At 49.0% G+C, this 27,855-nt stretch overlaps 10 protein-coding genes across 10 annotated transcripts; 4 read left to right on the top strand and 6 right to left on the bottom strand.

Annotated features, from left to right (window-relative positions):
- Positions 1 to 38: 38 nt before the first annotated feature.
- Positions 39 to 2,776, top strand: B0J16DRAFT_267984 (Utp14 protein-domain-containing protein; the record flags this gene model as incomplete). The annotated part of the gene is made up of 3 exons (XM_046123467.1): positions 39 to 482; positions 532 to 2,535; positions 2,594 to 2,776. 3 exons carry the CDS (start codon positions 39 to 41, stop codon positions 2,774 to 2,776), a joined length of 2,631 nt encoding a protein of 876 aa, XP_045983082.1.
- An 894-nt stretch (positions 2,777 to 3,670) lies between these two features.
- B0J16DRAFT_384502 (Sodium/calcium exchanger protein-domain-containing protein) lies at positions 3,671 to 5,209 on the bottom strand (the record flags this gene model as incomplete). Its single annotated transcript, XM_046131430.1, has 4 exons — positions 3,671 to 3,831; positions 3,884 to 4,403; positions 4,450 to 4,892; positions 4,948 to 5,209. The coding sequence occupies 4 exons, from the start codon at positions 5,207 to 5,209 to the stop codon at positions 3,671 to 3,673; spliced, it is 1,386 nt and encodes a 461-aa protein (XP_045983081.1).
- A 2,826-nt stretch (positions 5,210 to 8,035) lies between these two features.
- Positions 8,036 to 11,269, bottom strand: B0J16DRAFT_304861 (endo-1,3(4)-beta-glucanase). The gene is made up of 5 exons (XM_046124737.1): positions 9,481 to 11,269; positions 9,286 to 9,430; positions 8,848 to 9,235; positions 8,371 to 8,795; positions 8,036 to 8,316 (listed from the first exon to the last, which is right to left on the bottom strand). Exons 1-5 carry the CDS (start codon positions 11,065 to 11,067, stop codon positions 8,300 to 8,302), a joined length of 2,562 nt encoding a protein of 853 aa, XP_045983080.1. The 5' UTR covers positions 11,068 to 11,269; the 3' UTR covers positions 8,036 to 8,299.
- A 1,496-nt stretch (positions 11,270 to 12,765) lies between these two features.
- B0J16DRAFT_131807 (uncharacterized protein) lies at positions 12,766 to 13,913 on the bottom strand. The gene is made up of 2 exons (XM_046121766.1): positions 13,687 to 13,913; positions 12,766 to 13,628 (listed from the first exon to the last, which is right to left on the bottom strand). The coding sequence occupies exons 1-2, from the start codon at positions 13,811 to 13,813 to the stop codon at positions 12,964 to 12,966; spliced, it is 792 nt and encodes a 263-aa protein (XP_045983079.1). The 5' UTR covers positions 13,814 to 13,913; the 3' UTR covers positions 12,766 to 12,963.
- Positions 13,914 to 14,232: 319 nt separating this feature from the next.
- B0J16DRAFT_341628 (DnaJ domain-containing protein) lies at positions 14,233 to 15,374 on the bottom strand. The gene is made up of 2 exons (XM_046127847.1): positions 15,171 to 15,374; positions 14,233 to 15,116 (listed from the first exon to the last, which is right to left on the bottom strand). Exons 1-2 carry the CDS (start codon positions 15,304 to 15,306, stop codon positions 14,359 to 14,361), a joined length of 894 nt encoding a protein of 297 aa, XP_045983078.1. The 5' UTR covers positions 15,307 to 15,374; the 3' UTR covers positions 14,233 to 14,358.
- Positions 15,375 to 15,495: 121 nt separating this feature from the next.
- B0J16DRAFT_341627 (cytidine deaminase-like protein) lies at positions 15,496 to 16,162 on the top strand. Its single transcript, XM_046127846.1, has one exon. The coding sequence runs from the start codon at positions 15,541 to 15,543 to the stop codon at positions 16,042 to 16,044; it is 504 nt and encodes a 167-aa protein (XP_045983077.1). The 5' UTR covers positions 15,496 to 15,540; the 3' UTR covers positions 16,045 to 16,162.
- A 2,752-nt stretch (positions 16,163 to 18,914) lies between these two features.
- Positions 18,915 to 23,038, top strand: B0J16DRAFT_372242 (ribonuclease H-like domain-containing protein). The gene is made up of 4 exons (XM_046130465.1): positions 18,915 to 19,668; positions 19,722 to 20,974; positions 21,019 to 21,251; positions 21,301 to 23,038. Exons 1-4 carry the CDS (start codon positions 19,340 to 19,342, stop codon positions 22,741 to 22,743), a joined length of 3,258 nt encoding a protein of 1,085 aa, XP_045983076.1. The 5' UTR covers positions 18,915 to 19,339; the 3' UTR covers positions 22,744 to 23,038.
- A 1-nt stretch (position 23,039) lies between these two features.
- On the bottom strand, positions 23,040 to 24,581 carry B0J16DRAFT_414786 (Alpha/beta hydrolase family-domain-containing protein). Its single transcript, XM_046133472.1, has 3 exons — positions 24,248 to 24,581; positions 24,053 to 24,191; positions 23,040 to 23,999 (listed from the first exon to the last, which is right to left on the bottom strand). Exons 1-3 carry the CDS (start codon positions 24,440 to 24,442, stop codon positions 23,071 to 23,073), a joined length of 1,263 nt encoding a protein of 420 aa, XP_045983075.1. The 5' UTR covers positions 24,443 to 24,581; the 3' UTR covers positions 23,040 to 23,070.
- A 128-nt stretch (positions 24,582 to 24,709) lies between these two features.
- B0J16DRAFT_341624 (uncharacterized protein) lies at positions 24,710 to 25,882 on the top strand (the record flags this gene model as incomplete). The annotated part of the gene is made up of 1 exon (XM_046127845.1): positions 24,710 to 25,882. The coding sequence occupies exon 1, from the start codon at positions 24,858 to 24,860 to the stop codon at positions 25,878 to 25,880; it is 1,023 nt and encodes a 340-aa protein (XP_045983074.1). The 5' UTR covers positions 24,710 to 24,857.
- A 154-nt stretch (positions 25,883 to 26,036) lies between these two features.
- B0J16DRAFT_384494 (major facilitator superfamily domain-containing protein) lies at positions 26,037 to 27,839 on the bottom strand (the record flags this gene model as incomplete). The annotated part of the gene is made up of 2 exons (XM_046131429.1): positions 26,037 to 26,713; positions 26,765 to 27,839. The coding sequence occupies 2 exons, from the start codon at positions 27,837 to 27,839 to the stop codon at positions 26,037 to 26,039; spliced, it is 1,752 nt and encodes a 583-aa protein (XP_045983073.1).
- Between the last annotated feature and the right edge of the window lie 16 nt (positions 27,840 to 27,855).

Below are 27,855 nucleotides of genomic sequence, written 5' to 3'. Positions count from 1 at the left end.
ACTCTCGACATTTTGGACAACGACGATCGAGAATTATCATGGGTGGACGACAGGCTCACGGAAGGTCACTTGTGGCCGCCCCTAAAGCCAAGGCCGCCAACAAAAAGTCAAAGGCGAGAGCACAAAAGAATGCGCTCGATGCATTTGGCATTGCGCAGGAAAACTTCGCGCCCAAACAAAAGCGAACACCTCGAGCGAGAGAGCTAGATGCCGAGATAGAACGAAAGCATGGCCGAGATGATGACGAGGATGACGAGGAAGAGGAAGAGGAGGAGCCCCAAAGGAAGAAGGTCAAGAGACCCAGCAGACCTGCAGATGATGCCGATTACGGAAGCGACAGCGAAGGAAACGAATGGCAATTAGGAGGACTACGAGAAGATGACGAGGACTCCGAAATTGAGAGTGACGATGCGTTTGGCGACAGTGACCAAGACAAGTTCGATGGCTACGCATTTCGGGGAAGCAAGACAACACAGCGCGAGGTAGGTTGATTTATGAAAACTGGCTGATCTCAGTCTAACACGTTCAAAGGACGACGATTCTGAGGACGATTCCCAAGACGATGAGGGCGAAACCCTTGGCGCAGACGCAATCGACCTAGCAACTGCCCTCGATCAATTCGAAGAGTCAGACGACGAGCCCGAGCAGAAGGACCAATCTGGATCTTCAGAGTCTGATGACGATGCCTCTGACGAATCGGAAGAAGATGATGAGGATGACGACGAGTCAGACGACGACGACGAGGATGGCGAAAATGGAAACTCAGAAAAGATGCAGAACCTGATTAAGCAATTTGGAGGCCAGAAAGACGATGAAGACGCCAAACCCAAGGCCAAAGCCAAGATTAGCCTGAGCGACCTTGGACTGACTGGCATTAACGACGCTAATATCAAGAAGTCCATGAAGCTTATGAGCAAGGAGGAAAAGGAAAAGCGCCCTGGTGTTTCCAAGAAGCTGGACGTGCCTTTAGCAAGGAGACAGCAGGACCGTCTCGACCGAAGCGCAGCTTACGAGAAAACCAATGAGACTTTGGATCGATGGAATGATACAGTTAAGCAAAACCGAAGAGCAGAGCATCTCATGTTCCCTCTCGCCCAGAACTCGGATACAGCTGGCCTCGACACTACTGAAATACGACCCTTGACCACCTCGAACCCAAGTAACGAGCTTGAGTCTGCTATCATGTCTATCATGGAGCAGAGCGGTTTGTCCATGGATAAGCCAAAGAAGCCTAAACCCAAGCAATACGATGAAGAGGGCAACGAGCTTACTCGCAAGGAGGCTCTAGCCCGCAAGCGTATAGACCGTGAGGTGGCCGCACGAGAGGCTAAGCGAGCCAAGCGCATCAAGAAGATCAAGAGTAAGGCCTACCACCGTGTACACAGGAAGCAGCGTGAGCGTGAGCGCGAAGGGGAGGAGGATAGCGAGGTCGATTCCGAAGCAGAGCGTGAAGCCCAAGATCGGCGACGCGCTTTAGAGCGTGTTGGTCAGCGACACAAGGACAGCAAGTGGGCCAAGCTTGGCAACAAGACAAAGCGAGCTGTGTGGGATGACGAATTCCGTGCTGGCTTGACCGAGATGGCTCGCAAGGACGAAGAGCTCCGCAGAAGAAAGGAAGGCCGTGCTGGTGGCTCCGACGATTCGACATCTGAATCTGACAGTGACTCCGATGGCGGTGAGGCATCTTTGCGTCGTCACCTCGCAGCCCTTGAGGAAGAGGAGAGTGTACCTCAAAAGGGCGTGATGGGCATGAAATTTATGCAAAAGGCAGAGGCTGCTAAGAAGGAGAAGGATGATGCTCTTATCAAGCAGATTCGACGAGAACTCGATGGCGAGGAGTTTGATGGATCTGCAGACGAATTGGAGGAGATTGGTCGACGACAATACGGTGCAGCAGATGGCAAGCCATTCAAGCCGGCTCTTGAAACATCGTCCCGAGCGCCCAAGAAGCGCAGGTCAGAGGACAGTGATGACGAAGTTGAAATAACCACCGACGGTGCTGCTAGCAACCCTGCCATTCCTAACATCACAGCCTCATCCGGGCCCGCCACCTCAGGAACTGCAGGTCCATGGGCTCGTGCCGACACGCGCCGTAAGAAGGGCCAGTCTGCTACAAATGTTGGCGATATCGACCTTACACCCGCTGGCTTGCTCAAAGAGGGCTTCAACAAACCTAAGCCCAAGCCCAAGTCGAAAGCCCAGACTGCCGATGAAGCTTCAGATGTCGAGTCCGAGACAGATCTGCATCTCCCTATGGCGATCCGCGATCAAGAAATGCTTGATCGTGCTTTCGCTGGAGAAGATGTTGTAGGAGAGTTCGAGGCCGAGAAGACGGCCATCGCCGACGAAGAGGATGACAAGGTCATTGATAACACACTACCTGGTTGGGGATCATGGGTTGGTGATGGTGTGAGCGCGAAGGAAAAAAAGCGTCACCAAGGCCGTTTCCTAACAAAGGTTGACGGTATCAAGAAGAAGGACCGGAAGGACGCCAAGCTGGACAAGGTCATTATCAACGAGAAGCGCATCAAAAAGGTAAGACACTCTACATCTTCAGACCTCGAAAAAGGAGCCATTAACTAACATCCCCCAGAACGACCGTTACCTCGCATCCCAGCTCCCTTTCCCCTTCGAGTCTCGCCAACAGTACGAGCGCTCGCTGCGCCTACCAGTTGGGCCCGAATGGCAGACAAAGGAGACCTTCCAGGAGAGCACCAAGCCTCGTGTGCTCATGAAGCAGGGCATTATTGCGCCCATGTCCAAGCCCATGACTTAAAAATACGGATACTGTGCAAATATATACCGGTACATATAATTGGCGTTGAGAATCAAAAGCTTGGTTTATCGGTCTCTTCGTGTAGATTTGATGAGGTCTTTGGTGCACAAGAATAGTTCTGTAATAAGATGTTGCTTGTTTGGAATCAGATTTCCGAGAACCAAACTGAAGCCAGATCATATTAATAATGTGACATGATCTAGTCAAACGGCATAAAATTCTAGCTATCGACATATCACAAAGCGAACGTTATGCTGGTCACGTATGACTGTTTATCACCAAGGCTTGGAACCTGTATTAGCAAAGAACCGAACATCAATGTGAAGACAAGACTTCCTTGATACCATGAAATTAGTATTAGCGCGACAGACATGTGTGGGCTTGGAGACTTCTGGGGCAGTAAATAGAACTTCGAAACATTGATTCACTGTTTAGCCAACCTTTTCCTGTTCTCGCCACTCCTTCTCCGACCTTGCAGTCCAATGATATAAACAAGAAACCCCTATATTGCAACTTGCGGCTAGACCAGCCTAGCGAGACGGGACCATATTCCCACCCCTTATTCCTTTTGACACAATGAAAATTTGCGAATGCGACTGAGACTCCCCATTCTTTCCTCTGGTTCATTCCAGAGCTCGCTGAAGTCTGAAACTTCCAGATGCGCGGTCCAGTCCAGCGGACTGCATCTCCTTAGTAATACAAATATGAAAAATTGACCCGATTATCTGATCGTAGTTTAACGTATCGTCGACGCCACTCGTCTAAAGCGGCTTCACTGGATGTCCAGTTCGAGTGACTTGGTAGAACAAGTCACGAGTTTTCAAAGGTATGTCTAAGAACATAATACTTGATTGTTGAGAGCTTAGAACACCAAATCTGGCGCTAGCACTTAGTTTAGTTACCAGGGTCCATCACATCAGAAGGGGTGGCGTAGAAAGCCAAGGCAATAATAATGTAGAGACCCATAAGCATAGCACCCTCGAGGTAGTTGGACTTGCCATCCTGGACCGTATAAGTCACGACAAGGACAGAAACGGCAAATGCAACAGTTTGGACTAAAACGTTGTAAGTGAACATTCATACAAATGCCGGGTCCTTCAAACTTACAGGTTTCAAAGTGAAGAGTCATCTCGGATCCAATAATCCAGCCAACAATGACAAGGAAGGGGGTGACCAAAAGAGCAATCTGGATAGATGAACCGATGGCAACGCCCATAGCAAGATCCATCTTATCACGAACGGCAACTACAACAGCGGTGACGTGCTCTGCGGCGTTTCCGACAATGGGGATCAAGATCAAACCAATGAACGCACGGCTGATTCCTGAGGTAGTGACAAGGTCATCGATGCTGTCAACAAGGTAATCGGCGCAAACGGTGACTAAAATAGTCGTGACAACCAAAACGGCGACAGCGGCGACGGGACCAATGGTGGGCTCCTCATGTTCCTGCTCAGCATCCTCATCATCCGGTTGGTTCTCGGCATCAAATAGGTTGCTGTGCGTTCGGAGCTGAAAAACAAGATAAAGAACGTAGAGCAGAAGCAAAATAACAGCAGTACCACGGGACAGGGTAAGGATGCTCTGAGCCTTTTCCTTAGAGCCACTCTGGTCAAGAACAGCATACAGCTACAAAAGTTAGTCAGATTCTCATATACGAAGTCGCTCAACTTACAGCAGCAGGGATGACGAGAGAGGCTGAAGACAAAGTCATGAGAGAGCAGGTCGTTTGGGCAGTAGCTGAAGAGAATACTTGTTCTCTTCCGTTGCCAGACTCGCCTCGGTGAATGATGCCACCGAACAAGAAACACATTCCCATGACAAGCAGCAAGTTAGAAAGAATGCTACCAAGCATCGAAGCCTGAACAAGCTCGATTTCGTTTCGCTGGAGAGCAACGATGCTGACGATCAATTCGACGGCGTTTCCGAAAGTAGCGTTCAGCAGGCCACCTAGGGTATCACCAAGCTTCAGGGAGAATTCTTCGGTTGCAAACGAAAGGACAGCGGCAAGCGGGATAATGGCGAAGAAGTTGATGGTGAATACAGCAGTGGAGTTCCAGCCCATCTTGCCAGCGACGATGCCGAGAGGCACCATAACTAAGAGAAAGTTGACATAGTCTGTTCACTGGTGTTAGATGCATGCGCGCCTGGATATAAAGGGTCGCAGACTTACTGCTAAGAAGAGTGACCTTGGCGATGTGCCACGAATAAGCCAAGCTTCTGACAGCAATGTTGTGATTATCGATGCCGGGTGTGTGCTTCGAGTCGAAGAGAAACGTCATGGTACTCGAGTCTCGGCTAAGGCCGATATGGCCATTGCCATTCCCATTTCCATTGCGATGGCCAAGAGTATCATGAAGAGCCGACGAGGCACCGCCGTTGATGAGCGGGCTGGTCTCGTCGGCCGCCCTGAGGTTTGCTGGTTTGTTCGACATTGATCGTCTGACTTGAAGGGTAAAGGACGGAAGAGCTATATGGTGAAGAAAGTCACCGACATGGTCAGCGATCTAGTTTTTATTGAACATGAACTAGTGTTAGAACTTCAAAAGGCGGAGGAAGATCAATTAAGCAATAAGCAGTCAAGCTCAATGAGGCAAGACAAGCTTAGCTTGGGAAAGGCTGCATGGTAGGCTGACTGGGCCTGGCCTGGGCTAGATTTCTTGGCTCCCTCCCCATGGGCGATTGCTTTGAGCTTGTTCTGTTCTCGACAGGGCAAGGACCCTGCTGCGCCATCTTCACTATACAATGATGAGAAGATCATGCCTGGAGTCGGCGCGTGGATGAAGAGTCGCATGTGCAGCAACAGCGCTTGCTGATGACAGGGTTCCGAATGAAGGGGAAGAGAGGTAGATAGCATACATTGGAATGAAAGGACTCGAGTTGAAGGCGAAGGATAGGCGTGCCGATTGTCGTCGCGTTGTCAATATACTCGATGGATTCGAGGAACAGATGCGCTGGATGTACTCCCGCGTTCCTTTGTCGAAAGGGAAGCAACAGGAACAGGAATAACAGGCGTGGGAATGAAGTTGGAAGAAGGACAAAATGACAAGAGCTCAGGCACGGGGCAGTAGATTAAGATACATAACGGACACAATATCGTGAGTGGCGTCTCCAGTCGAGACCCCCCGTGGAAGAAGCTAATCTTGCACTTTGTCTCGTTCTGGATGTGTGTGGTACTCGGTACTCTGTGCTCAGTGCAGTGCAGGGATGGGTGACGGCGATGGATGAATATGGATATGGATGGGGTAGATAGAGAAAGAAGTTTGACCGAAAGGAAAAAGCAGATGACGATTCGCTTTCCACAATGCCAGGGGTAATTACTTGATGAAAGTATTCATAGAGCTTGCGGGTACGGCGTTGATGGATGTTGCTTGATACATTGAAGGAGAATAAGAGGAAAGAGCAGGTATTCACTCACAAACCATGGCTTGACTTGTTTCTGGCTAAATCAATCTAACGTGATGGGTGTTTTTGTCTTTGTCTGTGTTCCCCCGCGTCTTTTGCGGTTTGGCGATCAGGTAGGTACCAAGTAGACTACCTAGGTAGGTACTAAGGTATGTGCGGATAAATCAGTTTGGAATGGAGCAGGAAAGCGCGCGACGAGATGAATTGCGATTGAGAGGTAGGCGGATGACGATCCAATCCAATCCAGCTAGGAAAGAGGCAGTGACAATATCGATACGCTCGGCCCCTGCTCAATTGAGTTAGAAGGAACAAGCGGGCGGATAAAGAAGAAGATGAAGAAGAAGGAGGAGAAGGAGATATTGTCAAGCTACTACACAGCCTTTGGCGAAACTCCAGAAAAGAGATGGTGACGATGTTGATGTCGACTAGCAGCGATGATGGTTGCGTTACGTTGCAGAAACGAAAACCCGTTGCCCAGGAGGCCTCTTGCCTTGCTTTGGGTTTTGGGCGCAAGACTGCTCGAGTTTGGCTGTACGACGGGCAAGCAGGGAACCTGGAAAGAGCTAGGTACGCTACCGCTACGAGTTGACGTAGGACATGGGCTTTCCCAGGATCAACGCCTCCATCAGCCAATCTCATTCGTCCGCTGACAAGAGCTGGTGCGGCAAAGGTCTCCACTTTACCCTTTTTTAGTTTTTAACATGAGAAGCTCTGAGCTCCTTGCCAGGTTGTTGTGTCACTGATGCTCATTTATTCGGTGCGCGCCTCCCTGAGCTCCTGACCCATAAAAGGCCACTTTCCTATGAGAAACAGGGCGGCTTTCGGCTTAGTCTAGCTGATGGCTGAGCAAAAAGCTTAAAACTTTACTTTGAACTTGCGAGCGCTTAAGTTGTAAGGAATTCAAAATTGATATCTTTTGATTGTGCAATGGCAGAAGAAGAAAAAAGAGTCAATCAGCCGCCTTGTGATTCTCCTTATTATTATTTTTCCCTCTATCATCTAGGTATCTAGTGACCTTTTACCCCTATCTTGTGGGCAGATATCCGAGGCTAGCCCCAGCTCTAGTTGTATATTAAACGTCATGAATGGGGTACGATACCAGGTATCAGCAGCTTCCATACAGTAAGTACTCAATCGACTCCGCCATCAATCTTCTGTGATAGCACGCGTTCTTTTCTCGTCTTGCTTCTCTGCTTCTTTCTTTTTTCTCCGCTTTGCGTAACCGTCGAGGCTTATCCTATCTACCTAGGTTAGTATTTTGTCCGACGTTGCCGAACTGCTGGGATCAACGCTGTGGCTGCATCTCCCAGGGAACAACGCATCACTCCAATGGAGGCGTCGTCTTACAGGTCCGCGGTATACTTCCCAGATGGGTAGGCAAGCAAGGTAAAACAAAGTAATGTTGCACTGTTTTCTTACCTGCATCTGATACATGCTTTGAAAAGAAATAATTGCATCTCCTTTCATCCTGTTGCAGTAAAACATACAGTACGGAGTACAGTAGGAATCTTTCGTTTTGTGGTCCGAATTCGAAACATGCACAGACTCTGGCTGCCCCATGTTCGATCCACCTTGGCATACATCCATAACAACTTGTCAGTCTGTCACTCTGCTCATCTTTCTGGACTTGAGTTTGAGACGTGAGAGGCAGTGTCAGCAATCTGCATCTTGGCACTCATCTCAAATATTCCCCCCGCCTTGGCGCACATCTCTCAGGGTCGTCACAACTGCGCCCCAGTCAAGCTACTGTACCTTAATCGACGTGTCATTCTCAGCACGTGGTTGGTCCTATGGCTTAATTGATTTTCAGATCTCCTGCCAGGGTCACATCAAACAATGTGCAGCAACATCAAATTATTGAAATTAACGAATGAAATTAAGAATTACCCAGTCTAAGGGTCCAGCAACTGCCTGCCGTCTATCTGCATTGTAGTCTCGGCCAGGTCAGGGATATCTGACTCTCCGTCTTGTCCACCTCTATACGCTTAAAGCAACATTCCTCCTTCTTCTAAATGTACAAAGAAAATCTTCCCTTCGAGGTATCGTCCTGTCTATCTTCAATTGGTGTTATACAAGGTTTCCCTGCTTATCCTAGCACTAGTATTGATTCGTTGTTCGCATTAAATGCCACCCAATGCTGTGTCAATTGTTAGCTGTCATGTTCCCGTGATTTCAGTGTTTCAAAACTCACCTGCAGCATATGCCATATACCATGTCCTGGAAGCTCCACCATCGATCCAGATGGGATCAAAATTGGACTTTGTGAAGAAAGACCATGCAGTCTTGGGCTGGACTGTTGCATAGTTGCCGTAGATTATACCCTTCCACAGGTTGTTGAACTTGTCGACGCGTCCCTTGTTAAAGTAAGTGTCCCATTCCTGCTGGACGAACGTTCCGGTTCGCGCAAGGTTGGAGAATGGGAGAATAGGGATCATGTGGATGCCCTGAACCGCCTCGATGTCTGCACTGAACCAGGTCGTGTGGTGTACCTTGTTCTCAAACAGGATTCCTGCCACCTTGTTTCCGATGAAGTTCTTAGGCTGAACGGTGTTAGTTGTAGTGTAGTAGTAGTAGGCCTGCATAGATCGAGACATGACTGCAAGCTGGAGGTTGGCTCTGTATCCGGAGTTAGTTTCCTTCCTCAAACCTCGTTACTTAGACAACTCACCTCGCGACCATGTTGGTGTCCTTAATCACAGTACCCCACATCTTCATGGCATAAACGGACATCATGTCCTCGGAACTTGACTCTTGGTCCTTACCATCCCACATGGCGGTCAGACCGTGAGCCCAACTGTGTCCGTGATACCAGTCGAAGCTTCGCCATTGAGGGAAATACTTGTCACTGGTGCTGGGGTTCGCATAGTCACGAATGAGTGTGTTGACATACGCCTTGTTGGCGGCAAGCCACTTGCTATCCATTGAGCCGATATAGGCGGCAGCGAGAACATGGTAGCCAAAGTGGAAATGATGATCGTTGTAGTAAGTGTTACCAAAGTCGGACCCAGGTGATCCAGATTCGTAAGATGCAGTGGAGACTATTCCACCCCAAACAGCTGATTCACCCAGTTAGTCAATGTAAGAAGCAGCTTCATGGACAACTTACATTCATAAACAAGAGGAAAGCTTTGCTTGTTTGAACCGAATCGAGCGAATGCAGTCTTGAGCTTCTCGAGACCAGCTTGTGCCAACGCCTTATCGTTGAGCATGTTGTTGATGACATAGACGACCGATCCGAACTTGGCCAGGGCCTGTGCTTCGTTAGTTCATACACTTTTAGATTCTTGAGACAATAACTTACCTTGCCGGAGAAGTACATGGAATCGGTGTTGGCCTGTTGATCCATGTTTTGAGATACCTCAGACTTGGCAATCGGTGCAATGATATTTTTGGCATTGGTAGACAGACCGCGGCTACCCTTGACAGGGTCCCAAGGAGCAAAGCCCATGTTAACGGGAAGTGATGGCTCGACCATGGTCCAAGAATCTCCGCCAACAGCCGTGGCTACACCCTTGGTGAGGGTTTGCATGGTATACGTCCTCATCTCCTTCTTGGTCGTGGCGTCAAATGAGTCGACATGGTGGGGGAGAGCAAAGATCCAGAGCTTTCCAGTTGTGTGACCAGCTTTGCTCCAGTTGAATTTGTAAGTGCCCTGAGAACCAACGTTGGTGCCGCTGATAGTCATGCCAGTTGCGTAGATTCCACAGCCGTTGTCAAGAACCGCCTCCGACTGGCCGACCTTTGGGTCCTTGGCAATCTGGATAAAGCCGTAGAAAGGCTTTTCTGAGGCAGCAAGACCTTGGTTGGTAACCTTGAGAGTAAGAGGATCACCCTTTGTCTTGTAGGCATAGAGGCGCCATGTGGTTCCATCCTCGAGGACGAAGTTATATTTGCGCACGTTGGATTTAGGGTCCTTTGTCACTTGAGTCATAGTTCGGAAGTAGACACCGGTCTGGATCCAGGGCGTGCCGCCGCTGAAGTAGGCAGTTGTGAAGACGCTGCCTTGGTAGAGAGGAAAGGTGATTGTAGCGGCCGACTTGCTGTCCTTGCTGAGGTATGCCTTGGCATAATGAGGAGTGATGGAGTCCATGGTCAGAACAGTGTTCTTACCAAGTTCCTTGGCCGAGATGATCATGGACTGGATGCCGACGGGGTTAGAGTAGAATTCAACGGCGCCGTTAGCTTTAACTGGACCATATGAACGTTTATCTCCATCGATGTGCGAGATAGCCATGCCCCAGCTTGCTGCTGGGCCTGAACCCTTGGCCCATGTGAGAGAGTAAGGGTATGTATAGACAGGAGTGTTTTGATCCTCCAGGTAGAAGTTGGAGTAGAATTTGTTGGTTCCAATAGGGGTGTTCTGTTTGACGGCTTTCTTGGAGACTGGATGGATGGCCTTCCTTTGGAACATTGACATAGGAGCACTCGTGTCGATGGGGCTCGCAAAGATATCAACAGCAGCAGCCATCTTGAAGAGTCCAGAAGGTTCCGCGTTCTTGGTAGTAGTCTTGACGGGCTTGATAAGGCTTGTTGGGCTGGGGATTGAAGTACTCAGGACAGCAGGCTTGGTGTAGAAAGGGTTGTAAAGATCTGTGACAATGAAACCTTCGGTATGAGGCTCAACGTCCGAGAGAGATGGCAAAACCTGAGCCGTTGCAGTAGTGCCGGCCTTGCTGGTGCTGACTTTGACAGTCTCGGTGACCGGGATGATATCTTCCTTGTCGTAAGTTGTCAGGTACTCAAAAGCAGATGTTTCGAGATCGCGCTTGAACTCTTGGTTCGAGTCGTCCAAAGAATCGAGTGAGTTCTGTTCGCCTTGTGGCAGGGCTGAAGCTTGTCCCTGAGTTAGCCAAAGAAGCCATAGAGGCAGAATGTTGTGAGATCTCATGTTGGGCAGATGCAAAGTGTGAGTCTGTTTTGAGCAACGAGATCACAACCCTGGGGAGATCAAGATGATAGAGGCTTGGGTGAAGCTGGAGATAGATCTTAAGGACAAGGGGCCTCATAGCTTATAATATAATCGGCCAAGGGCCAGCTCCTAGGCTCAAGCTCCTTGGACGCCATCGAGAAGGGAAAACCACTAGTCGAGTGGCGCCGCGACTGATGGGACTAGCAGGCACTTGCATCGGAGAATGAAATGAAGTGGACGTGTCTCAGAGGCACAGAATACAAACACGTCCAGTAACATAGATGAGTGTGGCTTACCTGAAGGCTAGACCAAGGCTAGAATCTACCACCAAAAGAAATGTTACACTAGGGGTCGAGACCACTCAGAAGCCGGTGAGATGCAGATGGGGAGCAGTGATGGAGGTTAGGGTAGCAACTGGAGAAATTGGATTCTTTAGGATGGCGTTTAGTAAGATGCTGGTTTATTTGATCGATTGACAGGAACTTGGAGTGCGTTGTTTTTGAGGTTGAGAGAATGAAAGGATGACTGGAGATGATTCCATTTTTATCTTCTATTTGAGGGTCCAATATGTATCAAAGACAGCCTGAACATGTGTTCTATACAGCTTAGTCCTTTCCTTTTGCTTTGGGTATCATTGAAGGATAGGAAAGAGCATCGTGAACAGAAAAGGCAGGGTCTTTTTTTTTTTTTTTACCAAGTCGAATCAAGTGCCAGGAGCGCATGTTCACGTTCCTGCAGCTGCAGCTGCAGTCTCTGCAGGCCCTACAGGCCCCTGGTAGAGAGAATGTGACTGAAGGTCTCAAAGGGGAAGTCTCCTAGATGCTCGTCTGTGGCGTCCGCGTGTGCCTGCAGTAGCAAGCGCTAAACTATTCCTTAGCGGGCGCCGTTCTGGGTAAGCTGGCATTAGTTCCTGGAACTATCGATTCGCGATTGATTAAATTCAAGGGGGTTTTTCTCGCTTGCCACATCTTGTAGTGATGAACTAACTCCTAGGTAGACTAGCTAGATGCCTAATGCTCTGCAAATTTGCTTATACTTTTCAGCTTCCGACTTGGAGGTACAGTATTCGTAGTCTACCTCTAGGTAGTCTAGGTCCAAAGTTTACGCCTCTCGGCTCCTTCATTAACGTCCTTGGCGTTCGTTCCGAATCAAGTCTCAGCTTCAACGTTGATGGTTCGGAGGCTTTTCGCCTGGAGGCTGTTATTGTTTCGCATACTGTATATCGTCTCCACCCGGCGCAGTGACTTTGTCCCAAATATTGATGCTTGGCACAACTCACTATTGACCTCACGATGGGGACGGCTGATGAGTATCGAGTCATTTCTTTGCTACGTTGCTTTACTATCTTTGTTGTCTCTTATTCCAACCTCTTCAATGACTTGATCATGATGATAACGACATCAACATTCATGAAAGAGGCAGTTCGATTCTATTGTGAGACAGTCACTTGACTCAGAACGCCATACGTTAAAAGGGCGTTAAGACAACCCGCACTTGATTCAGGGTGACATTTGCCCAAAAACCGGGCTCCAGGTCACAAAAAGAAAAAGAAAAAGAAACTTGTTATAAACTGAGACAGAACCGGTCTAGTGACCAAGCCGTTCCAGGCTGTCCCATGAATCCTTAGGTGATGGAAATATTTTCAGCATACGACGACGATCACGCTGGTTGTTTGCGAAATCGCATTCCAGAACACGACAGCTTCTATCCGTACATCCTTGGCCATGCCAATCACTACTTGGCAGTGATAGCTGTATTGCGCACAACCTAGCACTCTAGATAGCCCAGACCCTTCAGCTCCCCATCAACACCCGCTAGTAGCTCCTATCTAACTCAAGCCGATCAATAGTTTGCACCAGCTTCTCCGTCTCCATCTCACAATCCCAGCGCATTGTATTTGCCTCTTCCGCCCCTCTCGAGAATTTGCCGAAGATCCAGGCGTGTTTCCTTGCTTGGCTCCCGCTTAACCCTCTCGTCACTCTGCTCATTCTGCTCTGCCGACCTCAATGCCTGCTTCGTAGAGCCAGATCCGGCCATCGCTTTCATCCGTTTTCGTTTCTTCCCCGCTGCTTCTTCGCTTCGCTCAGCTTCATGGCGACATCTGCGAATTTCGCTTTTTCGCAGGACCCACGGTTTGGCGAGAACCTCGGACTGGAATCTGATCCTCTTTTCCCAGAGTGCAACCTCTTGCTGGGTACTCTGTAGAACAGTCATCTTTTCGATGTTGAGCTGCCGCTCGTCTCTGAAATTGGAAAGGCCCCCCTTGACGTCTACAACGCATCCAACGTCGATAGTCGGAAAGGGATTAGCAGGCAGTGGCGGGTTCGCGTCCGCTTTCTTCGAGGCAGCATCTCCTGTTGCAGTCGCATTATCATATTCCCCTGAAAAGACGGGTATCGTGACAGTGCATTCGATGCATGCGCCGCTACTATCATCTATGGTATAGACGCGTCTACCCGTGAATTCGTCAATGGCGACGACTAACCCAACTATGCGCACCCATTTGATTGGTAGGTTTTCATAGAAGTAGAAGTTTTCACCTTGAGACTGTCAGTCATCATTGTTCAATCCATCATCGTACTGCAATATATTGTTCACCTTCAAAACCTGAGTGTTGGTCAAGACCGTGGACATCGGTCACGCGGAAGGGGCACCATTGGTTCACGGTGGGTGCAAGATGAAAGCAGTATCGAGGGTAGATTGGGGGCTTGTTCGGTTCGCTCATGGCATCATGATAGCAGTGTATCTTCAGGTGACGAGTCTATCATTCCCTGGCATCATCGATGATTTGATGTGCTTTTCGCATGAACCGACATGTAAGGAAGGAAGTCAACTGGAGTGAGACCTGTTCACGGTGGTTTAGACATGCCCCACCAAAGTAGTACCCAGGTAGGTTTGTTTAGGGTAGGACCGACACGATCACGATGTCAGTTACAAGTGCCTGAAACAACATTTAACATTTAAAGTTGTCATGTGCATCTTAAATCTATTATGGTTTCTTGCTTTCGGGTAAGGCAACTACCTTCTGGTCTATTCATTACGGGAGTTTGACGCCTCCCGTTTTGGTTGACGTTTGGAATGTATGGGGCAAATGGGTAACCCAGTTAGCGTCCATCACCAGACGTAACTTAAACACAAGATCAACAGGATTTCAAACTTCTTGATTGATTATTTATTGAACATGAAAGGTATTATCGCGCAAAACAAACGCCCAAACACCACCAAGCCATCCCATGTCAAGGGGAATGCCAACAATCATCCATCCAGCCCTTAGCGTTTTGACCTCTTCGAACCCTTCAGACGAGAAGCAGCTGCCTGGAAAGCCTCCTCAGATGGCTCATCCTCAACTGATCGCTTTTTGCCCTTCTTTCCCTTACTTTCCTTAGCCCCATACTTTTCGGCCAGGTGATCCAAGAAACTCTCGGACCTGTCCTGTTGTCTCTTTTGGATCAGCGCCGCCAGGTCATCCTCTGAACTTCCCTTGCCCTTGCCCTTCTTCTTGCCTTTCTTGTCGCCAAATAGCTTATCGTGTACACCGAGCTCCTTAGCATAGTCCTCAGCTTCTGTGGCTTCCTCTCGGGCTTTCTTCATGCGCCCTTCTCGCTTCTTCTTTGTTTCCTTGGTGTAAGCTGGGAAGCTGGGCACCTTCTTGCTCTTGATGGCCCTGTTGATGATATCGCGGAAACGGTCGTCGTCCTCCAGTACGTCGCTGAGAATAACTCTCTCATACAGCGCATCCATGTCACCCTCGCAGTCTTCGTAGGCATCCAGGACATCTCCACTCTCCTCGTCAGATCCCTTGTATTTCTTGGCAAACTTGTCGATGGCATCGCCAGACACAGATTCCTTGAATTGTTCTCGGTAGTAGTCGCTCCAATTGAAACCCTCAGAGTCTACGATCGATTCGGAGGTTGAACCGGTCTCGTCGTATCGTTTGCGCCGGGCGGGGTCTGAAAGAATGGCGTATGCGAAAGCGATGGCTTGGAACTTCTCATGCGCAGACTCTTTTTGGTCTTGAGGTACCTTGTCTACCAGAGATTATTAACAAACTACTTCTGTGTTGTAGCACAGATCAGACAAACCTGGGTGATTCTTGAGGGCAGCCTTTCGGTATGCTTGCTTGATCTGATCGCCTGTCGCTGTTCTCTCAAGGCTCAGGACCTCGTAGGGATCGATGGTCGGAGGCTCGCTCTCCAAAACATCTTCGTGATCTGACATTATGATTCTGTTGTTAATTTTCGATTGGTGATGTATCAGTAGAGATGCATGCTGGTGGTAGCTCAAGCTCGTCGCTGGCGCGGAAGACGCGTCGCAACGCGCTGATGTGATATTGTGGGGCCGACGTTTAAGTGCTTTCGGTCATCGGAGCTTATCCCCACCGACTGGAGATGGAGCATTCAGGAAGATCCCACATCTGGATTCGTTTATACAACACACATTTTCAACATCAAAATGACTACATTAGAGCCTGGAAACCACAAAGCTGCTATGCAGCGGGCATTGAGCTTGGCACATAACTCCCCCCCTAAACCCACCAACTTCCGCGTGGGTGCCTTGATTGTGCGCCTTAACGACAACACCATTATTGCCGAAGGATACACTCTGGAACTTCCTGGAAATACACATGCGGAAGAGACATGTCTGATGAAACTTGCTGAACAGCATGGAACCACTGAAGAGAACCTCTCAGATGTATTCAACACCCCTCATGCTCTTTACACTACCGTAGAGCCATGCTTTAAACGGCTGAGCGGCAAGCTACCTTGCGTCGAGAGAGTGTTACGCCAAAAGTCATGGATCACCCAAGTTTATGTCGGCGTTCAAGAACCCGAGACTTTTGTTGGAGAGAACACGGGTCGCAAGACGCTGGAGGATGCTGGGATTGAGATCCATCATGTGTCGGGAATGGAAGATGACATACTAAAAGTAGCAACTGCAGGACACGATAAGGATTAATGTTTGCTGCATATAACTTGAAGGGCCAGTTGTATCGATAGGCCAAAACATTGAAATGGCATGTCTGCATCGGAAGAACAATGGAGTTGGTAGTGGTGAAATAAATGAGAAAATACTGTGCTAAATCGTGGGTTACATGACTACAGGAATGAAAATGTTACACTTTGAGCATGCAGAGAGACTCATAAGAGTGTTAGACTGCTATATACTAATGTAACCCACCTTAGGTCCTAAGGTGGTACCACTGCTTTTGGTGGTTCAACTAAGAGTTGTAAAATGCATCACAACACATAGGACTCTGTTCGCCGGATACACCACATACAAGGCGTGGCATGTTAAATGTAGTATATCTATATCCTTTTCGTATAACCTTGGCTGTGTGCTAATCCTGACAGCTTTGCACTAACCACCACCACCCAGGTCTAATTCTTCACAGCTTTCTTCTTGACAAATATCACAAACGTGATCTTGCTCTTGTTCTCTGTCTTGGGATGTCCACCAAGTACAAAGAGGAAAGGTACACCATGGCTTGAACATATATAATCAGAACTTGCCCCTGACTCATGGCCTCAGTCACCAGTGATGCTCTATTGGATCTGAAATGCGCCATCACTTAAGAGAACTGACAGATCATGTGTGAATAGAATCCATCACTGCTTCGGTGTTTTGCCTCTGGCCTTCCGCGACGCTTTCTTATCACTGTTGCTGTTTTCATCCTTAACTTCTTTCTTTTCTGTGCAAGTGACTTGACACTCAGGACAGAGCGATGAGGGAACCATAAGTGTGTGCCATGTGAAGTATTGGCAGCTGGGTTTGAGGTACCGGTTGAGAACTTGTTCAGGGGGGCCATTCACAATCCACCAGTCGCAGATGTCCCATGCTATCGTGTCGATTTCGATCCTGTAGACGTGACCTTGCGTGATAAGTCTATGAGGTATAATTCCTCTCTTTGGGCAATGTGTACTTCTGCAAGGGCAGATATAAAACCCCCTCTGACCAGTACACATGGTAGTGTTAACGCTGAAGGGTCTATGTTCGTTCTCGTGCTGCCCAATATAGGGTTGCTTCACGTGCTGTCTTCTGATTGTCTGCGCTTTTGTAAACCGTGTCATACGATTGTAGTTTGGTGTAGTTAACAGGGCTGATCTTCTGGTGGTCCATTTGCTTTGAAATACTTGTGTTTAGCATAAGGGTGACGGAATATCTTTCTGATTGCTGTTTGTGATTCACCAACGAGTGAAAGACTCAAAGACTTCCGGAGCCATTGAGATGTAGCCGAGCTCATTTAATACAGCCTTTTGTATCGTTTTGTTTAAACCATGCAAGGGACCGAGCATCGCTTGAGCCACGACGATAGTACAGCATCGACACGGGGTTAGCCAGTACAGAGTCTCCTACTGAAGATAGTACACCTTTACGAAACTTTCGATCTCAGTTTCCCAAGCAAGAGAGATTTAGAGCTTCATCTCGGTTCTGAGTTTCATGATATCGGTTCAGGTTACACAAAAAAAGTCCATGTAAGTGACTGAGCTGAATAGCATGGGGAGATTCAGACACGGGACAAACACCAGGCAGTGGGGCCAATTGAAGGGAACTTATCCCCTTGTACGAGGCTACAGTACATCTGTGACGAGTTACGGCTGCAGCTACTCAAGCTCAAACAATCCAGGTGTTGTTTGGATGTTTGGTTATCCGAACACCCGCAGGGCTGGTCTCGCATGTGAGAAATCAAGTGGATGAAAAGTTGATTGCAGGTGTACCAAGATTCAGTACGGATCAGACAAACATGAGCCCTATCATCTTTGTCAACTTATCGGAAGGGCACGGGACTGTTGGCAGGATCTCGTCCAACAGTGATTGTGATGGTACCTGAGAGGTCTGTACTTGACCGCGACGGCTGATTGCCCAGCCAGTTTCTTTCAGGAGCCATTGTTGAATCAGACTGCCTATTCGTCTATTCGAAACAGGTACGTACTTCCGTCATAAGATACCTGTTACCTACCTACTGCCTAGGCAATAGATAGGTATACTGTACGTACAGCCTTTCTATGTTTATCAGCCCAATGCTGGGCGTTGGCGTTGTGGCTGAAGAAGACGCAACCAACCAACCAACCTGGAAGCAAGCAAGGATGCTTTCTATCGGTTGCAAAGCACAAGGATACCATGGAAGATGGACGAAACCTAAGCACGCGTTATAATAACGCGAAACTCAGTACCTACTCTCGGTGCACTGTAAGACATATACTGTAGAGCCTTATAATTAATTGCCAAAGGCAATAATGCTGAATGTATTCAGGGAAGTTATATTCTTAAAGAAACAGGAAACCTTGTTGGCCCAAAAACAAAACTAACGTATTGTAAATCGCCCCTCAATATGGCCAGCTGGAGACGTCATGCCAACTCAACAGCAACTTGATGTAAGGCAAGACAATCATGGCTTGGGAGGCCGACCATTGAGGGTTACACAACAAAACCTACCTAGTCGGGCGCGTAGAAGAGAAAAGAATATTAAAAAAAGAGAAGATAGAGGGGAAAGAATAGCGAGCCTAGTTCTCTTTGTTCATTAAATTAAGGCTCTCTCTCTCTCTCTCTCTCTCTCTCTCTCTCTCTCTCTCACACACAGAAAAAAAAAGTATAACCTGCCTACCTTAACATTTCCCATCAATTGGACCCCTCGTTGTCAATCAGCAACTGTTGCCCCGCGCGTTGTCAATTAAAGCACCTATACGGATACCTACTAACCCAAGGCAAGCTAGGTGACGGGCTGTCGTCTTCGCTTGGCTTTGCTCCACCAAGGAGCTTGACTAGCGCCCGTGATAGTCCTCCCGGCCTGATCCCAGCTACCGACTTCACCTAGTTCCTTCCCTCCACCTTCCCATCATTTCACCACCTCAAGCTGAGGCTTGCTTCTTTGTCAATTGGAAACAGTGACAGACTGGCTCCTTTCTTGGATTCTAGTGATCAGTCACTTTCAGAGTCAGGCAGGAACTCCCTTCCAACTTTGTGACCGCAAACACAGCTCTCTGGCTGCTGTTGCTGATTCGCCGTTCGTTCCTACCCTGCTTAACGTACGGCACTATGAATGAGCGAGTACCTTCTACCACAACTGCTTTTACATAAAGGCATCAAATCCCCCCTCCAATTACTCTCTCATCAATCTTACTTTTTGACACACATGCATTAAGAGCAGGAACCATCTTCATATCAATGATCTTTCTTGGATTTTAGAACCCACATTCTTACATCTTGACCTCATTCTACATACATACCAAAAGCACACAGACACTCTCTTACCATGGCGGACAGAGGTGACCGAGGCGGACGTGGAGGCCGTGGCCGTGGTGGACGCGGCGGCGGTAATCAAGATGGGCGAGGAGGCGGACGCGGCGGTGGTTACCAAGATGGGCGAGGAGGTGGGCGTGGCGGCGGTTACCATGATGGCCGAGGGGGAAGAGGCGATGGCGGTTTCCGCGGCGGCAGAGGACGCGGCGATGGAGGCCGTGGTGACTTCCGTGGCAGCTTCAGTGGCCCTAGAGGTAGCCGCGGTGGTCATGATCGCGGAAGGGGAGGCTTCAGAGGAGGTCGTGGTGGAGGAGCGCCCTCAAACGAGCCGCCTGTTTTCACGTAAGTTTTGACCAAGTAGGTATATCATTGTCTGCTTACACTTACTCTTCCAGGGTCACATCTGGTGTTCCTCAACCGGACGCTGCCATCACCAAGCTCGAGAACGAGGTGGTGAAAAACCAAAACGATTCCGTCGCCCAACTTACGTCAAAGATGTCCAACTTGGGAGTGGAAGAAAAGCAGAACTTGGGCAAGTTTCCTCCTCGACCTGCATTCGGAAACAAAGGTCGCCCCGTCACTTTGTGGGCGAACTATTACGAAGTCACCGCCAAAATCCCCGTCATCTACAAATACACCATGTCCATCAAGCAGATAGTGACCGAATCAGAAGAAAAGGCCGACGAGCCTGTCGCCCAGCCTAAGGGAAAGGCACAGGGGAAGCAAGGGAAGCCCAAGAACCCCGCACCCCGCGAGGTCAAGGGCCGCCGGCTCTATCTGGTCATCGAGGCAACTTTGAAAGAGCTCACCAAGAATGACCAGACATTGGTCCTTGCGACTGAATTCGCGTCACAGCTTATTTCTTTACGCAAGCTTGATCTCGGACTTAACAACTCGATCCAAGTGAACCTCCCATCTGCAACAAAGCTTGACAAGACTGAAGTTTTTGAAGTGACTTTGCATGGTCCTGCCGAAATCCAAGTTAGCGAGATGCTCAAGTATACCAACTCGACCACTGGTGCTTCGAACGACACTCCAGATAACTCTACCGACAGTGACGATGCGGCTAAAGCCCTGGCATTCCCCAAATTCCCCGACGTTGTTGATGCCCTGAACGTCATATTCGGGTTTGGTCCGAGGTCGAACAACAATACCAGCGCTGTAGGAAGATCCCGCTTCTTTTCTTTCAAGAATGGTGGCATCGTCGAGGACTTGCGAACCTACGGGAGACCCTTGCAGATTGCCCGTGGATTCTTTCAGTCCGTACGCTTAGGCACTGGCCGAATTCTGCTGAACACAAACGTCACTCATGGTATCTTCAAGATCGACGGCAAATGTGACAAGATCTTTGCGGAGCTAGGGATTCAGCCAGCAAGTAAGCAGAGATGCAGGTTGATCAACAAGTTCCTTCCCAAAACCCGTGTGTTGACACAAATGAAACTTTCCAACGGCAAAGTAATCCACCGACCCAAAGCAATCTATGGTCTGGCTTATGCACCTGAGATTGAACGAGCTTGTCGTGGAAAGGACCATCCTCCCAAGTTTACGGGAGGGTTCGATTATCCCGGGCCACGAAACGCACAGTTCTTTGAATCTGACGGCAATGGAAGCGGTAAATATATCACCGTCGAACAATACTACAAAAAGAGTACGTTATTATCCCCTGCTCTGAGACGATCCTAACAATTCCAGAATACAATGCAACCCTACAGGACTATCCTCTTCTCAACCTTGGCACTGCCGCAAACCCAAATTTTACTCCGGCAGAATTTGCCCAAATCATCCCAGGGCAGTCAATTAAGGCGAAGCTGACTGGCCGCGAATCGACCGCGATGGTCAACTTTGCTTGCCGATCGCCATACGCGAACGCCCTGTCCATTGTCACTGATGCGCGGGCGGCTTTGGGCCTTGATGACGAAAAACTGGTATGTATAGTCATGGCGCGCTTTCTGGAAAAGAGGCTGACTGGTTTAGGGTGATTTCGGTATTCAAGTTGGCAAACAGTTGCTCACTGTCCAGGGACGCGTTCTCGCCTCCCCGGGTGTTTCCTACTTTGACTCTAGAAAGCAGCCTATCCAGGTTTTTCCAAGAGAAGGCTCCTGGAACATGAAAGCCATAAAGGTGTACAAACCCGGCAAGCCCATTTCACAGTGGACCTATGTCAATGTCAACCCAGGCAGAAACGGGCCTGCTCAGATCGGTACCGTGAAAGACTTTGCTCAGGCCATGAAACAGATGAATATTGCAATCAACAGCGAGCCTCAAAGGCCTCCCAAGGAAATCATTAACCAAAATGAATTTCTTCAAGGAGACATGGAAAATTTCTTCAAATGGGCTCAGCGAGCAAACATCGAGTTTGTACTCGTGATTCTTGGCACTACAGAGTCACAATACTATGGCAGGATCAAGACACTGGGCGACTGCACCTATGGCATCCACACTTGCTGTGTTCAAGGCGACAAGTTTGGAACAGGAAAGAACCCGCTGGCATACTTCGCCAATGCCGCTCTCAAATGGAACTTGAAGGCAGGTGGCGTGAACCACAAGCTTCATAACGAGTTTGGTCTCATCAAAGAGGGCAAAACAATGGTTGTAGGCTACGATGTCACTCACCCAACCAACATGTCTTCAGACAAGAGCGATGCTGCTCCTAGTTTGGTCGGCCTGGTAGCCACCATTGACCGGGATATGGGGCAATGGCCAGCCTACTCTTGGGAGCAGTCGTCCAAGCAGGAGATGTTGGACGAGACTTTGACTGAAGCTTTCATGTCTCGCCTCGATCTTTGGCAAAAGCACAACCGCCAACAGCTGCCGGAGAATATAGTTATATTCCGTGACGGCGTGTCGGAGGGGCAATTTGCTCAAGTTCTACAGAAAGAGTTACCACGCATTCGCATCGCCTGTAATGCCAAGTACGCGAAGAACAAAGGGCCCAGAATCACTCTGATTGTATCCGTAAAGCGGCATCATACTCGCTTCTATCCCACTTCTACCGAGAGCATGACATCTAAGAACAACATCGAAAATGGCACCGTTGTGGATCGAGGTGTCACGCAAGCTCGATACTGGGACTTCTATCTCACTGCTCATTCTAGTATCAAGGGCACAGCTCGCCCTGCGCACTACACTGTATTGCTAGATGAGGTCTTCCGAGCGAAGTACGCAGCCGAGGCAGCCAACGAACTCGAGAGATATACCCATGAGCTCTGCTACTTGTTTGGCCGAGCCACCAAGGCTGTAAGCATTTGTCCCCCGGCTTACTATTCAGACATTGTGTGTACTCGAGCGAGGTTTTACCGACCCGAGTTCTTTGAGATTAGCGACGACGAAAGTGTCATCACTGCTGGGCCAGGAGGAAGTGCAAGCGGTTCAAAACAGGTCCACCCTAATTTGGCCAATTCGATGTACTATATCTGAAGTGGGTTGCGATATCAATGCTGGAGCCATTCTTTAGTCACCCACAGAAGCAAAGAGTCGGCGTACTCTGGGAAGGTCGGATTCCGTGTTGGAATTTGAGTTGGGGTAGCGTGTTAACCTTTACCAACCTTTGACTGTCTGGTTTGGTTTGTTTTGTTTTGCCTATGCCTTCTTTTGTTTAGGTTGGGAAAGATAGTGAAAGTAATTTCTAGTCCTTCATTTCGTACGCAAAAATCAGGAGTCTGCAGCAATAGATTGGTTATCAACTGAGAAAGTACCTGCAATGGTATTTAAGAAGTGTCTTTCCAAGCTAACGCGCCCGTCTGTCTATATTTTCGCCTTTACGGCGCCCTTGTTGGGGCGGGGTGCAGGCTTGCCTATGTACTTTTGAAAATCGTCTGAGACGGTCGTCTTGTCCTTCTTGGACTTGGTCGCCCATTCCTCATACTGACGCTCATCTGCCCACCACCGCTCAAGTTCAAGCTTGATCCAATCAGCTGCGGCGGTGGCACACATGCGAGGATCTTCCATAGGGACTAAGTGGCCATTGTTCTCGCCGACGACTTTCTTGACACGGCCCTGTGCCTCACCACCGCTACCACCGACCCCAGTTCCTGTAAGAGCCATCTTCTCATCCTGCAGTTCTGGCGGAGAAACGTTACTCTTTCCACCGAAGACATATAGAACACTGGGTCGAACATTAGGAAGGCGAGCAACAGTGTTGGGGCCCTCGGGACGGTAGACGGGATACGTTGACCAGCGCCGGTTGAGACTTGTATCGAGATCGGGCGCATGTTCAGGATGAACGACGTCTTTGCCTTGGGCGTCATAGGCTTGCCAGCTGGGACGCAAGAAGGTAAAAATCTCCTGATGCTTCGTCGTGGTTAAAGTTACACTTTCTTCGCCTGGCACATTACTGATACCGTACTCTATCCAGCGCTGTAGCACGCGAGGATCCCAGGCCTTGTAGAAGGCGCTACGACCGAAAGATGCTGCCGCTTCGGCGCGAGAAGGCCAGACTTCGCGACGATACATACTTGCTGCCGCAGGGCCTGCGCTCGAAGCGCCGGGCGTAGAAGCAAAGTGAGAGATGACCGGGTCGAGAAGTACAAGAGATGTGAAGACGCGAGGGTGAAGAAGCGCGACGTTTGTGAGAGCGTTTGCACCAAAGGAGTGGCCCATTGCCATTATTGGTGGTGGTGGACGGAATGTGTTTATCATGTGAAGGATATCGCGGGCATAGTCTAGCCAGCTTGCTATATGAGTGTTAGCATGTGTAAATTTGAGTGAGAAGGAGGATGAGTCTTACGATCATTGCCAAGGGCATCTTGGTTTATGAGGCCACTTTGCCCTTGCCATGCTGTATCAGCTATCCAAATATCTCGAATGCGGATGTTTCGCCGCTTGGATTCATGGTAGAACTCTTCCCATAGAGGTTCATAAAGTTCCTAGAAGCAGAAAGTTAACAGGTATTTCTTATGAAAGAATATTCTGAACAGTCTACCTTGGGGAAGCCATTGGCATGTCCACCGATGATGGTTACATCGCCCTTTTGAGGATTGGTGTTATCCTTGGGTGTGTATTGCTTTATGTGAAGGTAGAGCTTCTCATCTTGAGAGTGCGATGTTGCGCGGGCGTATTCGCGTATATGTGAAGCCTCAATTGTGTGCTCTTGTATGGTGAATGGGAAGGAGGACATGATAAAAGCAGCACTGCAAGTGAATGGCGCAAACAGAATTACCGGTAGGTTCTAATTAAAATATTCGTTTAGAGTTCTGCGTCTAGTAGGGTACAAGATGTATTATTTGAAGATTGAATGTTGAATGTGAAATAGATGCGACCTCGGCAAGGCGTCCAAGTGGTGGAGCACTGGTAACTCAACGGGAGTTGTGGGGGTGGGGAAAGAATACCTCGGTACCTGCGCCCGGGAAGTGGAAGCCGATCTCTCTTCCATCCTGCATTGCATCCTTAGCCTTACCTTAACTGGACCTCACTTTACTTTATCGTATGAGGCTCCGTTCTATGTTAGGCAGAGACAACATCTTGACAAAATCATGAAATGCTTCAAATAGACTTCTCTTCAAACTATCCAGGCCAGGCGTGACAAGCTGGTCATGGCACAAAGACTACTCCTATTCGCAGGCGCACCGCCATCTTCATCTCTAACTTCTGAGTCATGTACGATAACTCAAATCGACGACTCGTTTGCCCAATTTCTAGGGCTGGTCCCTCCCAAATCAGCACCTGCGCCATTGCAGAATCTTGCACCATGGCGGTCTCTCCCCCTAGACAGAAAACCTCTTCATACAGGGTTCAGTCAAACACACGATATCAGCGTTAACCTCGCCAACCAATCTGAATTCTTCACCACGGCCGAAGTCTCGTTTAATAAACAGTCACAGTCTTTTGAACAAGATGAAGCAGAAACGCTGTTATCGCAGTTTTACGATCACTCTTTGGCCGTGCATAACCCGCTGCCTTCATCGAGGCTTGACAGTTTTGAGGAAACGGCTTTTGAAGAGACTTCCATTGAGGAGACTTCTTTTATGACTACTGTTGCTGCAGTCCGGGCTGATGCGACCGAGTCTGCGCCCTCACATCTTTCTGACTTGGAAGATATACCTTCTGCATCAAAAATATTGGCTTTAAATCCCCAAACAATTACTCTCAATGTCATTGCTGGAATAATATCTATCGCCCAACCTCGAACGGTCACGACGCGCTGGGGTCGTACTCTATCTCTAGTAGAGATTCTACTCGGCGACGACACAAAGACAGGATTCGCTGTCACATTCTGGCTCGAAGAACACAACGCTGCCGCCGCTGAGATTAGGGCCCTACGCCGGCAAGACGTCGTTCTCATGCAAAATGTAGCCCTGCACGTGTTCCAAAACAAAGTATACGGTCAAAGTCTGCGAAGAGGCATGACGAGGGTCAGCTTGCTATGGAGACGAGACGGATCTGGTCTCTATTCGACTAGGGAGTTGTCGAGGCGCGGTCAGATGCATCCGCAGTTGCAAAAGGCCAAGCGGGTGAAAGATTGGGTACTCAGATTCGTGGGAGCTGCTGTTGGGGTCAAGACAAGAGCTAAAAGGGCGCGAGTTTCATGGGATATGCCCCCAGATGATACACAATGAGCAAATACAAGTACTGCAGGATAACTTTTGATTAACTGACTAGTCTATGGATATTATCATTAAGTACGCCAACTGAAGTCAAGAGCAGAGAGATATCTGGGGTATTTATGCCAAATCATTCCATACATAACAGAATTATTCCATAATTCATTTAGATTAAACAGGCACAGCAGGTTCGGCCTTTTTGTCCTCGCCGTCAGGCCCCTTCTTGACAGACTTCCATTGGAAGAATAGACAAGAAATCAGAGCACAAGCAGCACAGGCCAGGGAAATGTAAAAGGTGTCTCGGAGACCCTTCATGTATGCCTCCAGGACAGTGTCCAGAGCGTCCAGACGGCCCATCTTTCTCAAAGTGTCCTCAATCTCCGAAGCGCCACTGTTGAGGAAAATGGTAGGATCAATGCCAATGTTATCAGCCTTGATTGTGTCGATGAGACCGTTCTGGAAGACGGTTTGAGAGACCGCAATGAAGATGGCACCACCAAAAGCTTGTGCGAACTGAACGCAGGCAGTACCGACGGGAACCCATTCCTGAGGCAGTACAGTCTGTACGATGAGAACACCGATCTGGAAGCCTGCACCAATACCAAGACCAGCGAGAACCTGGTAGCCGAACCACTCTTTAAGGGGAGAGTTGACATCGAGGGTGGTGAGCATGCCGCAACCGACGGTGTAGAGAACCATGCAAGGGATGATGACAAAGTTGTAGTAACCGATGGCGGTGATGAGACCTCCAGTGACGATGGAGCAAAGGACGGTAGCGAGGAGAAGTGGGAGAATCTTGATTCCAGCTTGGACGGCGCTAACACCCTGGATAGCTTGGAAGTAGAGAGCTGGGGCATTGTCAGTTGAAGCATTGGAAGATATACACTGTTAGGACTTACAAAGGTAATAGATGAGAGGGAAGAAACCGGCACCGAAGAACATGGCGAAGGCCATGGCAGCCAGGGTGTTGCGGTTCTTGAACAAACGAGGAGGGAGTGTTCCCTCGTCACCCTTCCAGAACTGGATGCCGATAAAGATAGCAATCATGGCTCCGAAACCACAGAAGAGACCAATAATGCGCGAGTTGCTCCAAGCATAATCAGCACCACCCCATTGCAAGGCGAGGAGAAGACAGACGATGGCCGGGATGAAGATAGCAGCGCCAGCAAGGTCAAGCTTGCGGATACGGTCCATGAAAGTCAAGTTGACGCTGTCGGAGCTGTTGCGGTTGACATGGACGAAGAAGAAGACGATGATCATGGCGAGACCACCGATGGGAAGGTTGATGTAGAAGCACCATCGCCAGGTGGCATGCTCGGTGAAGGCACCACCAAGGAGAGGACCAGCAACGGAAGCAATACCCCACATACCGCCAATAAGACCAAAGGCAAGAGGTCGCTTCTCAAGAGGCATGATGAGAGACAGGATGACGATGGAACCAGAGAAAAGACCAGCCGTTCCAATTCCTGCAATAGCTCGCCCAACGATAAAGGCAACAGAAGAGGGCGCAACCGCCGAGATCAAGCTACCAATCTCAAAGATAAAGACAGCACCAAGATACGCAATCTTGACATTGAAGTACTTGTAGATAGTTCCGTACATGGGCTGCAGAGCCGTGGTGGTGAGAAGGTAAGAGGAACCATACCATCCAATATCCTTGACACTCCGGAACTGAGCAGTGATGGCTCCAAGAGCGGGTGCGATAATGGTTTGGTCCAGAGCAACGAGGAAGATGGCGAGGCAGAGAGATGAGATAATGAGAGTGAGCTTGGCGGCGCCAGGATATTGAGGCTCTCCCTCAGCGGGATTGGCATTACTAGCGTTGATGGAGCCAGCTCCAGCTTGTGGCTCTTTGTTGTCGGTAGTTGTATCCATAATGTTGTTAGAGCCGACTTCAGTCTTTTCATCAGATGAGAGACGAGTCTCTTCGACCATGGCGTTTGTTGGCGCCGTGGCGGGTGTAGTTGTCGCCATTGGTGATGCTCTCTTG

This window comes from Fusarium flagelliforme (assembly GCF_020744385.1).
Source record: "Fusarium flagelliforme strain FIESC 12 MPI-CAGE-AA-0113 chromosome Unknown B0J16scaffold_4, whole genome shotgun sequence".
NCBI lineage: Eukaryota > Fungi > Ascomycota > Sordariomycetes > Hypocreales > Nectriaceae > Fusarium > Fusarium flagelliforme.
Note: the sequence above shows the minus strand (reverse complement) of the source record. Positions and strands in the feature narration are given on the sequence as shown.

Excerpts from the sequence above, each read along its gene's own strand:
- B0J16DRAFT_304861 (XM_046124737.1), bottom strand. The coding sequence starts at position 11,067 with ATGAGATCTCACAACATTCTGCCTCTATGGCTTCTTTGGCTAACTCAG. Across the intron at positions 9,431-9,480 it reads CCATGTACTTCTCCGGCAAG|GCCCTGGCCAAGTTCGGATC; the intron begins GTAAGTTATTGT and ends AACGAAGCACAG. Across the intron at positions 9,236-9,285 it reads CTTTCCTCTTGTTTATGAAT|CTGTTTGGGGTGGAATAGTC; the intron begins GTAAGTTGTCCA and ends TGGGTGAATCAG.
- B0J16DRAFT_131807 (XM_046121766.1), bottom strand. The coding sequence starts at position 13,813 with ATGAGCGAACCGAACAAGCCCCCAATCTACCCTCGATACTGCTTTCAT. Across the intron at positions 13,629-13,686 it reads CCAACACTCAGGTTTTGAAG|GTGAAAACTTCTACTTCTAT; the intron begins GTGAACAATATA and ends GACAGTCTCAAG.
- B0J16DRAFT_341628 (XM_046127847.1), bottom strand. The coding sequence starts at position 15,306 with ATGTCAGATCACGAAGATGTTTTGGAGAGCGAGCCTCCGACCATCGAT. Across the intron at positions 15,117-15,170 it reads TGCCCTCAAGAATCACCCAG|ACAAGGTACCTCAAGACCAA; the intron begins GTTTGTCTGATC and ends AATCTCTGGTAG.
- B0J16DRAFT_341627 (XM_046127846.1), top strand. The coding sequence starts at position 15,541 with ATGACTACATTAGAGCCTGGAAACCACAAAGCTGCTATGCAGCGGGCA.
- B0J16DRAFT_372242 (XM_046130465.1), top strand. The coding sequence starts at position 19,340 with ATGGCGGACAGAGGTGACCGAGGCGGACGTGGAGGCCGTGGCCGTGGT. Across the intron at positions 19,669-19,721 it reads AACGAGCCGCCTGTTTTCAC|GGTCACATCTGGTGTTCCTC; the intron begins GTAAGTTTTGAC and ends TTACTCTTCCAG. Across the intron at positions 20,975-21,018 it reads CGAACAATACTACAAAAAGA|AATACAATGCAACCCTACAG; the intron begins GTACGTTATTAT and ends TAACAATTCCAG.
- B0J16DRAFT_414786 (XM_046133472.1), bottom strand. The coding sequence starts at position 24,442 with ATGTCCTCCTTCCCATTCACCATACAAGAGCACACAATTGAGGCTTCA. Across the intron at positions 24,192-24,247 it reads ATGCCAATGGCTTCCCCAAG|GAACTTTATGAACCTCTATG; the intron begins GTAGACTGTTCA and ends TTCTGCTTCTAG. Across the intron at positions 24,000-24,052 it reads AGATGCCCTTGGCAATGATC|CAAGCTGGCTAGACTATGCC; the intron begins GTAAGACTCATC and ends ACACTCATATAG.